This window comes from Globicephala melas, chromosome 17 (assembly GCF_963455315.2).
Source record: "Globicephala melas chromosome 17, mGloMel1.2, whole genome shotgun sequence".
Taxonomy (NCBI): Eukaryota; Metazoa; Chordata; class Mammalia; order Artiodactyla; family Delphinidae; genus Globicephala; species Globicephala melas.
Genome location: NC_083330.1, coordinates 8,009,642 through 8,023,176, shown reverse-complemented (window position 1 = coordinate 8,023,176; position 13,535 = coordinate 8,009,642). Strand labels below are relative to the sequence as shown.

General features: G+C 41.4%; 1 protein-coding gene across 4 annotated transcripts in view; it reads right to left on the bottom strand.

The window, feature by feature from the left end:
* Window positions 1-13,535, bottom strand: part of CLVS1 (clavesin 1) — a 415,580-nt gene that overhangs the window by 198,693 nt on the left and 203,352 nt on the right. The window contains exon 9 of one of the 4 annotated variants that reach the window (XM_060287675.1): window positions 914-2,342. The exons of the other annotated variants lie outside the window; for them this stretch is intronic. Within the exon in view, the coding sequence (XP_060143658.1) occupies window positions 2,028-2,342 (315 nt within the window). The 3' untranslated portion in view covers window positions 914-2,027. Of the gene's footprint in view, window positions 1-913; window positions 2,343-13,535 lie in introns of those variants that run through there. 4 annotated transcript variants of the gene reach the window in all.

Genomic DNA, 13,535 nt, shown 5'->3' with positions numbered 1-13,535 from the left:
CTTCTCCATAATCATAGTTTTTTTAAAAAAAGACCTTGACTAAACTTTACCTTTGATCATTGGTAAACAAGCTAGCTCATGCGGCTGGCCCAATATAATGAGTTTTAACTCATAGACTGTCAAGTTCAGGTGCACAGTGTGACTTTGGTACAATTTTTCACCTCTTCAACTGTTTTTTAATTTTTTTTTTTTTTTGTCTTTGTTGGGTCTTCATTGCTGCACGCGGGCTTTCTCTAGTTGCGGCGAGTAGGGGCTGCTCTTCGTTGCAGTGTGCGGGCTTCTCACTGCGGTGGCTTCTCTCTTTGCCGAGCTCGGGCTCTAGGCGCGCGGGCCTCAGTAGTTGCAGCACGCAGGCTTGGTAGTTGTGGCTAGCGGGCTCTAGAGCACAGGCTCAGTAGTTGTGGCACACGGGCTTAGTTGCTCCGCGGCACGTGGGATCCTCCCGGACCAGGGGATCGAACTCGTGTCCCCTGTATTGGCAGGCGGGTTCCCAACCACTGCGCCACCGGGGAAGTCCCTCAGCTGTTTTTAATGTCTGTTCCCCCGATCTGTGTGCCACACAGCCTTGCTACAGCAAAAGTTTTGATGCTACTATTTGTATATAGCCAATTTAAAGCAACTGCTAGGCTATTTAATGCAGTCTAAAAACGAACTTCTAATCTTTAAGGTTTTTTTTTTAAACTATATCCTTTGAATACCTGACTTCTGTACCCAAACCGTATCCCATTTCTCCATCTCATCTTGGACCACAAAGCTTCAGGAGGTAAGAGATGGGGCACATTTCTTAGGAAAAAAAAAAAAAGCTTGCAAAAGCTGAATATTTACTTTATGTCACACAATAGGAAACACGGTCAAAACATTTCCAGTGTGAAAACGGCTCTGTGGGCCCAGAAACTCAATTTTACAGCATTCACAAGGAAAAGAAGGATTCAAAGACTGAACCATCATAAACATACTTGTCAAACTGCTGCATTAACCAGAAAGCTGGTCAACTAATTCACAGTGGGCGATAGAGCTGAGAAGTGGGCTGGGATTCTCATGAGGTCCGGTTAGTGAATTCTTTCCCCATTATCATAGTTGCAAGGGAGGGCAGATTATAGCCAGAAAGTTACTCCAGGAGTTGGAAATCAGGGTGCAAAGAGTTGGACGGATATATTAGTTTTCCAACTCTGCCGTAACAAAATGCCACAGACTAGTTGGCTTCAATAACAGGAATTTATCTTCTCACAGTTCTGGAGGCTAGAAGTCCAAGATCACGGTGTCAGCAGAGTTGGTTTCTTCTGAGGCCTTTCTCCTTAGCTTGTGGGTGGCCGTATCCCCCCTGTGTCCTCACATGGTTTTCCCTCTATATGTCTGTGTCCAAATCGCCTCTTCTTAAAGGACACCAGTTAGACTGGAATAGGGTCTACCCATACAACTTCATTGTACCTTAACTACCTCTTTAAAGACCTTGTCTCCAATTACAGTTCCATTCTGAGGTCCTGGGAGTTAGGGCTTCACCACATGAATTTTGGAGGGACACAATTCAACCCCTACCAGTGGATGACTTCAAGGCTAGTTTACCAACATTTTCATAGCTTGGTACATCCATCCTCATTGCAAGGTGAGCCCACCGTGAGGATGTGCCGTTGTGGGGTCTCTTCAGGGTACTCTGCCTGGCAGCACTGGAAACACCAGTTCTTGGCCCGTGGGATCCCCATTCGAGTTCAGTGATGACAGTCCCACCAGTGTTGCAATTTTCCTTCAGAGTATCTTTCAAGCGATTAGATCTAACCTTCCTGGGTTGCATTTTTATTTCAATCTCGCCTCTCTCGACTGGCAGCTTCCTTGGATTTGGGCTGTTCCCTAACTCCTGAGTCACACATTTCTTATGTATGACTTATTCTCTTATTCTTTTCCACAAATGGCCAAACCCATTCACCTAGTGGGTTTCATTAGTTTAACTCACGGAAAGCAACCGTATCTCAAAATTCTTCATTATACATTTCGGTTGCCACTAAGCCATTGATTAAAGAATTAGAATATAGTCATAAAGCGTTCTTGTAAAGATGTTGTTGATTTAACACTATAAGCTTCCCACTTTGTTTTAAACACATTAGTGACATCACACACACACACTTAATTTGAATAACTTGAGTGCAGTTAAAAACAGAAGAAACGATACATAGATCAGAAATGGGCACAGCTATAAATGAAACTAAAACTGCAGACTGGTTCTGGGTCAAAGTGCCCACTGGCTTGAGAACCGGATATGCCATAAACCCAGCTTCACCATGAGGGTCCAGCCAATAGTTTAAGAGCTGCTTCTGGACAGGGAATCTCAGGAGACCAGATGGACGCAACTTTAGGGCCACCAGACAAGGAAGGAAAAACAGAGGAAAAACTTTGAAAGTAACCTATTTTGACGCAACTGCAAACCATCATTTCAAACCACATGAGAAAAATTAAACACTAAGAAAGATAACCAACAAACCAGCTTCCACCCAACTAGAGAGATAGTATAGTGCAGACCTGTCATTCTCAAGTTTGATACACATCACAATCACCAGGACATAGTGTTAAAAATATAGATCACAGATCCCCAAAGGTGCCAGGACAGGCGCAGAGTTGCCAGATACGATGCAGGTCAATGAAAATCTCTTAGCATAGGTATGTCTCAAATATCGCATGGGACACACTCATACTAAAAATAGTTATTCATTGTTTATCTAAAATTCAGATTTAACTGGTAATCTGAAAAATGACCAGCCAGAAGAAAACTGGGTTTTGCTTTTTGGCTTTTACTAACTGACAAATAACCCTGCTCCCAACAAAATGGAATACTTAATAGACCAATCTGAAATGACTTTAACATAAGTATGTTTTAGGACCTCAAAGAGATAAAGGAAGAAATAACACTCATTTAATCAAACCATAAAAGTATGAAAAAAAAACTGAGCAGATTAGCCAATTGCCCCCTGGAAATAATAATATATGTTGACATGGAAATTAACTTTTACAAAGTTAACAAACTGGATAAACCTATGACAGGGCACAGTTAAAGGAAGAAAGGATGTGATATGAAGTAATTTGCCTAGAACCCTGTACAGAGAGAGATATGAAGCTAAAAAGCACGCATGAGAGTTTAAGAGACATACAGGAGGGTGCAGAAGCTTCCTCATGCTTCTAACAGGAACTCTGTTCAGAAGACTGGATGGGAGGGCAGAGGGGTGAATGAAATGGGTAATGGCTCAGAGCTGTCCACAGCAGAGTGTGTACAGAAGGCCTCAGAGGGTGAGTAAAACAAACAAAAGCCACAAGGAGAATCCATATGGTAAAATGCAGAATACTAAGAATAAAGGTAAAAACTTTCAAAGCCACAGGAGAGAAAAAAGTCACAGAGTGACACAAAGGGACCATTAATGATGGTAGACGTTTCATTGGGGCCAGATGTGCTAGAAGGTCAGGGTGAGATGTTTAAACAGGATCGTGTACCACCCACAAACCACTGTGAAAGATCTGCAGAGGCGTTGGCATCACCTGAGACTTGGATGTAACATAATCACAGAAGCCATCTCCCATCACCTTGGTCACAGAAGCAAGTTACAGGTCACCCCATACACGCACACTCAAAAGCAGAGGTTATTCAAGGCCATGAGTCATTGGGAATCCTCTTAGAATTCGGTCTATGACACTGACCTTCAAATCATCTATCCAATTGCCTCCCAAATATCTTTATCTTAGACAACACAGGTACCGACAAAATATGTCCAAAAGTAGATAATCTTTTCCTCAACGCTTGCCCTTCCTCCTCTCTTGCAAAGCTCAGTTAACGTTAACCCAGTCACTCAGGTCCAAAAACATGGCAGTCACCGTTCACTCCTCATTCCTTCTCACCACTCCCACTCAGACAGCCGGAAGTGGGACCCATCTCCCTCTTCCATCTCCACTGCCTCGGCCTTAGTCAGGCAGTGGTCTTCCTGTCCCTAGACGACTGCACTTGAAGCCAGTCTTGAAGCCGTTAAGCAGGTCCTCACGCTTATGGCTTGCCCACCCGAAGCCACATGATAGCCAATGTTCTATCATAGTTGAGTCTATCTTCTTTTGCAGCTTTTTTAAAGGGCTATAGAAATGTGACAATAAGTATTTTCTATGAGGATGGGATAAAACTTTCTAAGCTTGAGGCAGTTAGGCTGGGCAGTCAAGACAGCAACCTCCATACCCAGAGAACAAGCTTAGCCTCACAGCTGGCTGCTGGGCTCCAAGGCCAGCCCTGGATACTGAGGGGCCCCTCGAGCCTGGTCCACACAACTGTCATTCATTCTATTCATTGTGTGTCTCCCTTAGAGTTACCAGGTTGAAAACATGGTCAGTGCCTGTAGAAACGGATGCTGTTACCATAGTGACGGAGAAGTTTATTAAGATAACCCCCCATTTAGGAGAACTGGCATAGGGTCTTTTTTTTTAAACATCTTTATTGGAGTAGAACTGCTTTGCAATGGTGTGTTAGATTCTGCTTCATAACAAAGTGAATCAGCTATATATATACATACATCCCCATATCTCCTCCCTCTTGCGTCGCCCTGCCACCTCCCTAGCCCACCCCTCTAGGTGGTCACAAAGCACCCAGCTGATCTCCCTGTGCTATGCGGCTGCTTCCCACTAGCTATCTATTTTATATTTGGTAGTGCATATATGTCCATGGCCACTCTCTCACTTCGTCCCAGCTTACCCTTCCCCCTCCCCATGTCCTCAAGTCCATTCTCTACGTCTGCGTCTTTATTCCTGGTCTGCCCCTAGGTTCATCAGTACCATTTACTTTTTTTAGATTCCATATATATGTGTTAGCATACGGTATTTGTTTTCCTCTTTCTGACTTCACTGTGTATGACAGATTCTAGGTCCACCCAACTCACTACAAACAATTCAATTTCATTTCTTTTTATGGCTGATTGATATAGGGTCTTGCACCACCCTACCTATCTTGTAAGCTGGATAATCTTACAAGAATCACTCAGCCTCGTCCACCCTATTTTTAATGGGACCATACACCTGCCCACAGCTGTCTCTTAGAAATCAAAGAGGATTTGTGAGAAAATCTCTCCAATCCCTTTAGAAAAGGGTGAGCAGTCAATTTGCTAAATTATTTTTCATATCTGGTAGATATGTTCTGATAACTTTTACATTTTGTTGATTTTCCTGTTCAAACACTACAAAAATACCCTTAGTCATTGATGTGAAAAATGTGGGCTAATTTCTGAAACGATTGCAGCTCTTGCCAGGAAAGAGTAAGATGTAATACTGTTCTGATGTATCTCATATTTTGTCAGAACCCTTTCTTCAGAATTAATGACCTGGATGCCTTGCTCCAAAATATATGAAAGATAGGCTCTTTACAGAATTCTGCCGCACAGTTGAAACTAAATCAGCATGTGTGTCTGGAAAAAATCCATCATTTTGTGAAGCCAGTAAATATCCCTCCTTAGCAAATGTACTGGTAATGGATCACAAAGTCACTTGATCTATCTGTATGCAACAAACTATCTGAAGGCATTGCTAATTTCTGAGCTCTCATTTATAGTTTTGTTGAAGGACCGAGAACCCAGATGAAAGGTTACAGGGACGAATCTGAGTTTCCTGTGGACCTGAGCCCACCGCTCTCCCCCGGCTTCCATCCACCTGCGATAACCAGGGTGTGTCCCCTCCCACCGCCAGCGTGTGCTCGCCTAACTCCCTGAGCAATGTCAGCATCTTTCCAAGGCCCTCCAGTGGCAGAAAGCTGGAACCGCAAGACCAGGTAGACAGGCTGCCTGGAAAGCCAAGGGGCTGAGTGATTTGTCTCCACCCGCCCTCCCTGTGAACAGAGTTAGAGCTGAGAATCATGATTGATAAACATAACTAACCTTTTCCCTCACACATTCTATGTGGATAAAAATGGTGTCGAACTATGAGCCAAGTACTTCACAATCACTTCCTCCTCACCAAAACCCAATATACAGTTGGGAAACGGAGGCTGAGTCGGCAGGTCAATCACTGGAGGTCGTACAACTGGCCAGTGACAGAGCCAGACTGTGAGCTCAGGTCTCTCTGTCTTTTTCAGTAGCTTTCAGACCTGAGTGTATATCAGAATCCCTGAGAGTCTTTTAGAGCCTGGTACCAGAGCCCTGGGAGCCCCGTGGTCTGTATTTTAATGCTATCTCCTGGCAAATGTGATGTGCGTGCAACTTGAGGCCAGCTCTGAATCACACCACCTCCCGACAGTCTATCAGGAGAGCAAAGCAGGACTCTTCCACCTGAGATGTCAGCTGCTTTGGGGATGGAGCATGAGACAGCATGGGTCTCACAGCTCCCAGAAGTTGCTCAACAAATAATATATGACGGATATATATAACCCAATCAGTCTGCTGTACACCTAAAACAGACACACATTGTAAATCAACTATACCTCAATTTTAAAACTATGAGGTAGTTAGAGTAATCGAATTCATAGAGACAGAGGCAGAACGTACACAGAATACATACAGAAGGTATATAGAATGTATACAGAATATATAAAGTATACAGAAGGTACACAGAATATATACAGAAGGTATACAGAATATACAGACTATATAGAGAAGGTATACAGAAGGTATACAGAATGTATACAGAAGGTATACAGAATATATACAGAAAGTATACAGAATGTATACAGAAGGTATATGGAATGTATACTGAATATATACAGAAGGTATACAGAATGTATACAGAAGATATACAGAAGGTATACAGAAGGTATACAGAAGATATACAGAAGATATACAGAAGATATACAGAATATATACAGAATGTATACAGAAAGTATACAGATATACAGAATATATACAGAATGTATACAGAATATATACAGAAGGTATATGCAGAATATATACAGAAGGTATACAGAAGGTATACAGAATATATACAGTATACAGAAGGTATACAGAATATATACAGAATGTATACAGACTATATAGAGAAGGTATACAGAAGGTATACAGAATGTATACAGAAGGTATACAGAATATATACAGAAAGTATACAGAATGTATACAGAAGGTATATGGAATGTATACTGAATATATACAGAAGGTATACAGAATGTATACAGAAGATATACAGAAGGTATACAGAAGGTATACAGAATATATACAGAAGGTATACAGAAGATATACAGAAGGTATACAGAATATATACAGAAGATATACAGAAGATATACAGAATATATACAGAATGTATACAGATATACAGAATATATACAGAATGTATACAGAATATATACAGAAGGTATACAGAATATATACAGAAATATACAGTATACAGAATATATACAGAAGGTATACAGAATATATACAGAAGGTATACAGAATGTATACAGAATATATAAAGTATACAGAAGGTACACAGAATATATACAGAAGGTAGACAGAATATATACAGAATGTATACAGACTATATAGAGAAGGTATACAGAAGGTATACAGAATATATACAGAAGATATACAGAAGGTATACAGTATACAGAAGATATATACAGAATATATACAGAATGTATGCAGAAAGTATACAGATATACAGAATATATACAGAACGTATACAGAATATATACAGAAGGTATATACAGAAGGTATACAGAATATATACAGAATGTATACAGAATATATACAGAAGGTATACAGAATATATACTAAATGTATACAGAATGTATACAGAAGGTGTACAGAATATATACAGAAGGTATACAGAATATATACAGAAAGTATACAAAATGTATAGAGAAGGTATACAGAATATATACAGAAGGTATATACAAGGGAATACTACTCAGCCATAAAAAAGAATGAATTAATGCCATGTGCAGCAACATGGATAGACCTGGAGATTGTCATACTGGGTGAAGTAAGTCAGACAGAGAAAGACAAATATCATATGATATCACTTATACGTGGAACCTAAAAACATGGTACTAATGAACCATTTACAAAACAAATAGAGTCAGAGATGTAGGAAACAAACTTACATTTACCAAGGAGGAACGGGGGCAAGGATAAATTGGGAGATTGGGATTAACATATACGCACTACTATATATAAAATAGATAACTAATAAGAACCTGCTATATAGCACAGGGAACTCCACTCAATACTCTACAATGACCTACATGGGAACAGAATCTTAAAAAGAGTGCATATATGTATATGTATGGCTGATTCACTTTGCTGTACAGCAGAAACTAGCACAGCATTGTAAATCAACTATACTCCAATAATTTTTTTTTAAATAAAGATTATGGTAACCAGGGACTGGGGGAGAGGAGAATGCAAAATTATGGCTTAATGAGTACAGAGTTTCGGTTGGGGAGGATGAAAAAGTTCTGAATTTGGATGGTGGTGATGGTTGCACAAAAACGTGAATGTACTTAATGCCACAGAACCGAATGCTTAAAAATAGTTAAAATAAGAAATTGTATGTTATGTATATTTAACTACAATTTTTTTAATGTTTTAATTTTTTAAAAAAGCATTATCCTCATTAAGCTTAAGTAATTTCCTCGTGATGTATGAATTCATGAAACTTGGCAGATTTTCTGGTTCTTTCAACCAAATGAACAATTCTATCTACCTCCAAAATTTCTTTCCTAAGCAGTTATTCTTTATGGAAAGTTCAACCATTTCCTCTGGCTTAGCAGTTACTGAAACAGATACATCCTTAAATTGTAGTTTACAAACTTGACATCCATAAGCTACTCCCATTTTGCTTTTGTTTGGTTTGGTTTTGGATTTTTTAGTGGCGAAGAACTCTTGAAGAAAACAAATAAAATACGCTAAGTCCATTAGGTCATCTATTCATGGGATAACTTGGCCTCATGGAAGCTTAATGAAGCTGGATTCCCACATACAGTGGAAACTGCTTTAATAGACAAGTAGCTAAACAAAGTGACATGTGGTACTTCACATTTGTTTTGTTATATGACATTGATTCTTTTCTTTTTTTTTTTTTTTTTTTTGCGGTACGCGGGCTTCTCACTGTTGTGGCCTCTCCCGTTGCAGAACACAGGCTCCGGATGCGCAGGCTCAGCGGCCCAGCCGCTCCGTGGCATGTGAGATCTTCCTGGACCGGGGCACGAACCCGCGTCCCCTGCATTGGCAGGCAGACCCCCAACCACTGCGCCACCAGGGAAGCCCTGATTTTAGATATTTTTAATGGCTTACTGACATACTATTGATACTGATTTTAGAGACACTGCAATTAATTCTTGTCATCAATATGCGTTTCTTAAAATTTAAGGTTAAAATCCACTGCAATTAATTCTTGTCATCAATATGCATTTCTTAAAATTCAAGGTTGAACGACTCTGAATCCAAGAATCGTTCGAGTAGGGCCTTCCCAGCCTCCTCTGAAGCCCAATCTGTGCTCTGCTTCTGCAGGAGACTTTCAGTTCCTTCCAGAACCAGTCAGGCCAGAGAAGAAATGGAAACACACCAGCCTCAGCTCCACGGACAGTGAACAGTGAGATAAAAAGTCCAGCCTGGGGAAGTGTCAGTCACTTACGGTGTCAGCAAGAAACCTAAGTCTAGGCGGAAAGGAGCTATAAATAATTCTGAGGGCCTCCCAAGAATTCTTGGAGAATGTTCAGGAAAATCAAGCTGCTTCCAATTGCTCTGAATTCCTTTTCCGAGTGTAGACAATGGTTCAATGTCGGCTTACTCTTCCCCTCTGGGCTCTGTTCAGGACACAGCCCACTTTTCTTTCTGTTGCTCATGTGACAAAGCCCCAGAGGACTGTCACACCAGCCATTCTTTCTCCTCCTGGCCATCAGTTAAATGCACGAAGCCTTGACTTCCTCTTATGGACTCAGATCCATGCCTTGTCTTACAGCGTTTTGCATTCTCAGCAAGCTTTTTCATTTCTGATAAATGATTGGGTGCCTGGAGAGGAGCTGTCCCTGTGGAAAGACTAGGTAGCTCAGGAGGCTGAGGAAATGAAAGTGCTTTTCTCTGATTCAAATCCCATTTGGTTAGTGGAGACAAGAGGCTATTGTCTCAAAGCCATTCACCAGCAGAGAAGGAGCAAATCTCCCCCATACCCGGGAGTCTTTGCAAAAGTCACTCCCCTGGACTTGCTGTGAACTGAATATTGTGTCCCTCCAAAATTCTTACTCTGAAGCCTCATCCCCTTAATGTGACTGTAATTTGAAGATAGAGCCTTTGGAAGTAATGAAGGTTAAGTGAGGGCATAAGAGTACGGCTCTGATCTAATAAGATTAGTGTTCTCATAAGAAAAGGAAGAGACACCAGAACTCGCTTGCTTGAGCTCTCGCTCTCTCTCGCTCGCTCTCTCTCTCTCTCTCTCTCTCTCAACCAATTCAGCCTGTATCTTGATCTTGGACTTCTGCCTCCAGAGCTGTGAGACAGGAATGTCTGCTGTTTGAGTGCTGTGTCCATGGCGTGTTGTCATGGCAGCCCGAGCAGACTCAGACAGGCATGAGCCATTTCCGCAAGCTCGCCCAGCCTTGTCTCCTTGGGCCTGCATTTGCACCCCAGCCTTTCTCCTGCCTGCCCCGGGACTAGCAGGTGACCCAGGAAGAAGCGTTTAAGGTACTAAGGTATGTAAGGTAGGTTCAGGTGGGGAAGAAGGCCCCTCCAGAAGAACACACATTCGAGAAGTATTTACTGAGCATCTCCTAGGCCCGGGACTCGGCCCAGTGAAGGCATTTGTAAGCACAGGCTGAGAGCACAAAGGAAGCAATTTTACTAGTAGCCAGTCGGGTCCAGATGCTACTGCAGCGTATTTCTTTATGATTCCTACCCTCATCTTCCAACCTTTCAGAAGCCATGGCAGATAGGCCAATGAGGTCTTTCTCTTGACCCCTTTCTTTCCTACCCTCACCCACCCTCTGACCTAGACTCATTTTGCTGCCGCCCCTTTAGGTTAGACCTGTGAGGGGAGCTCTGCTCTCAGAGCCCAGGCCGTCCAGCCCCTCATTATGCACTGCTCTGTCTTCTGCAGGAAGCACTTGCCAGACAAACAAAGCTCTCTTTTGCAACCCATGACCAATTGGCCGTGGCTTTAACTTTTTTTCCAGTTTCATCGAGCTATAGTTGACATACATCACTGGATAGGTTTAAGGCATTCAGCCTAACGGTTTGACTTACATATATTGTGAAATGTTTATCACAATAAATTTTGTTTGCCTCCATCATCTCATATAGATACAATGAAAAGAAAAACCAAAATAAGAAAAAATATATTTTTTTCTTTGTAATGAGAACTCTTAGGGTCTAGTCTTCTAATAACCTTCCTATACATCACCCTGCAGAGTTAACTATAGTCATCATGTGGTACTTTATATCCTTGGTACTTATTTATCTTCTAACTGAACGTTTGTACCTTTGGACCACCTTCCCCTGATAACTTTCGTTTTTAAATTGAGGTTTAATTTATGCACAGTGAAATGCCCAGATCTTAAGTGTACTGTCCACTCAGTCTTAACGAATGTGCATCAAAACACAGAACATTGATGTTGCCCCCAAAAAAAGTCTGTCTGCCCTTCTGCACTCAATTCTCGCTCCCTGGAGGTAATCACTGATCAGATTTCCATCACCATAACATAGTTTGCTTTACTTAGAATTTTATATAAGTAGAATCATACGTTTAGGTTTTGGCTGGTGAGGTCTGGCTTCTTTCACTAGGAAAATGTTTTTGAGGTGCATCTATCTTGCTGCGTATACCACTAGTTTGTTCCTTTTGCTTTGAGGTACCTTTTGCTTAGATGTACCACAGTTTGCTTATCCACTCTATTGATGGGCAAGCAGGATACTTCTAGTTTGGGGCTGTTATACAGAAAGCTGCTATAAACATGCTTGCACATGTTGTTTTCGTCTCTCTTGGATAAATATTTAGGTCATAGGGTAGTTGTAAGTTTAACTTTTAAAACACTGTTGAACAGGATGTACCACTTTAGGCTCCTGCTAGCAATATACGAAAGCTCTGCTTGCGGCATGTTATCTCTCATTTTATCCGTTCTAGGGGGTGTGCAGCAGTATCTCGTGATTTTCACTTGCGTTCCTGAAGGATCGTGTGTGCTTTTTCATGTGCTTACTGCCATTTCATTATCATCTTTTGTGCAATACTTAAGTCTTTGTCCAGTTTTTATTTGGTTGTCTCTTTTATTAATGAGTTGCAGGAGTTCTTGATATACTGGATACAAGTCATCTGTCATATGTATGTGTTGTGCATTATTTTTCCCTGTCTCTGAATTGCCTATCAATTTTCTTGATGGTGTTTTTTAATCCACAGGAATTTTTAATTTTGATAGTCTAATTTATTAATGTTGATCCTTTTATGGTCTGTGGTTTTTATGTCCTCTCTAGAAAATATATACCCACCTCAAGGTTGTAAAGATATGTCTGTGTTTTATTCTAGTAGGTTTATCATTTTTGCTTTCTCACGTAGATCTGTGATCCAGCTTCAGTTGATTTTTGTGCGTGGTGTGAGATGGAACAAGGTTCTTTATTTTTCCAAACAGATGCACAGCTATCCCAGCACTGCCAGTTGAAGAGATTTTCTTTTCTCCATTAAATGGCTTTGGTGCCCAGGTTAAAAATCATTTGAATGCTTTTATGTGGACTTACCATTACTTTAATATGTTTATGTGAAAAAGAGCCCCTTCCTACCAGGAGGAAGGGAAGGGCACAGAGAAATTGATTCTCATCTGTACAAGGACTATACCAGGTCTGCTGTGAACCCTCTGGAGCAGGAGCTGCCCTGTCCTCGAACAGAAGAAACCAACAGTGAATGAAACCCAGGAGCCTTCAAGCTGGGGAGGTGATTGGCACAAACCAGGGGCCATTTCTACCTGAGGCCTGATTCTCACGTTAGCTTCTCAAGCTCTCTGATGATGAGAGAGAGAGGGAAAATCAATCAAAAGAGCTGTTGGCATTTGCAAAGGACAGAGTCCCAGTTTGTTGTTTTCCATCCCCACTGAAAGAGGAATGGTCCCAGGTTCTTCATGAAGCTCTGCCGTGTGGGGCTTCTTGATCCAAAACACAGTCATTTACTCTCATTTCTAGAAAACTGCATGGAAACCTCCTCAGTGCTAGGGCACTGAGCAGATATATTTAGAGTTTTACGGCTGCTCTAAATCAGAATTAAGGAGTAAGTAGCCTGACCAATTTGCACTTTCCTATTTCCTCCTCATAAATTCTAAAGTGATTCTTATCATAGGGAAGCTGACATTTTAAGAATAGTAATTCTTTTACATCCATGGCAGATAGGTCTCTTTGAAGTTTTGGTGGAAAGCCTTCCTTCCAGCTATGGTTGTCAAAGTCACAGTGTAGGGGCCTTGTAAGTATATTGAGTGCTTGGAGACGGGCAGGAAAGGAATTTGCTGGGCACTGACTGTGCCGTGCACTGTGCTAAGCTCTTCAGAGGCAGCACCTCCTTTAATGATCACAACCACGGTACCAGGGAGGTTTCATCATTATTTTCTTCTAGATAACGAAGCAGAGACGCAGCGAGATTCTACCACTTGCTTG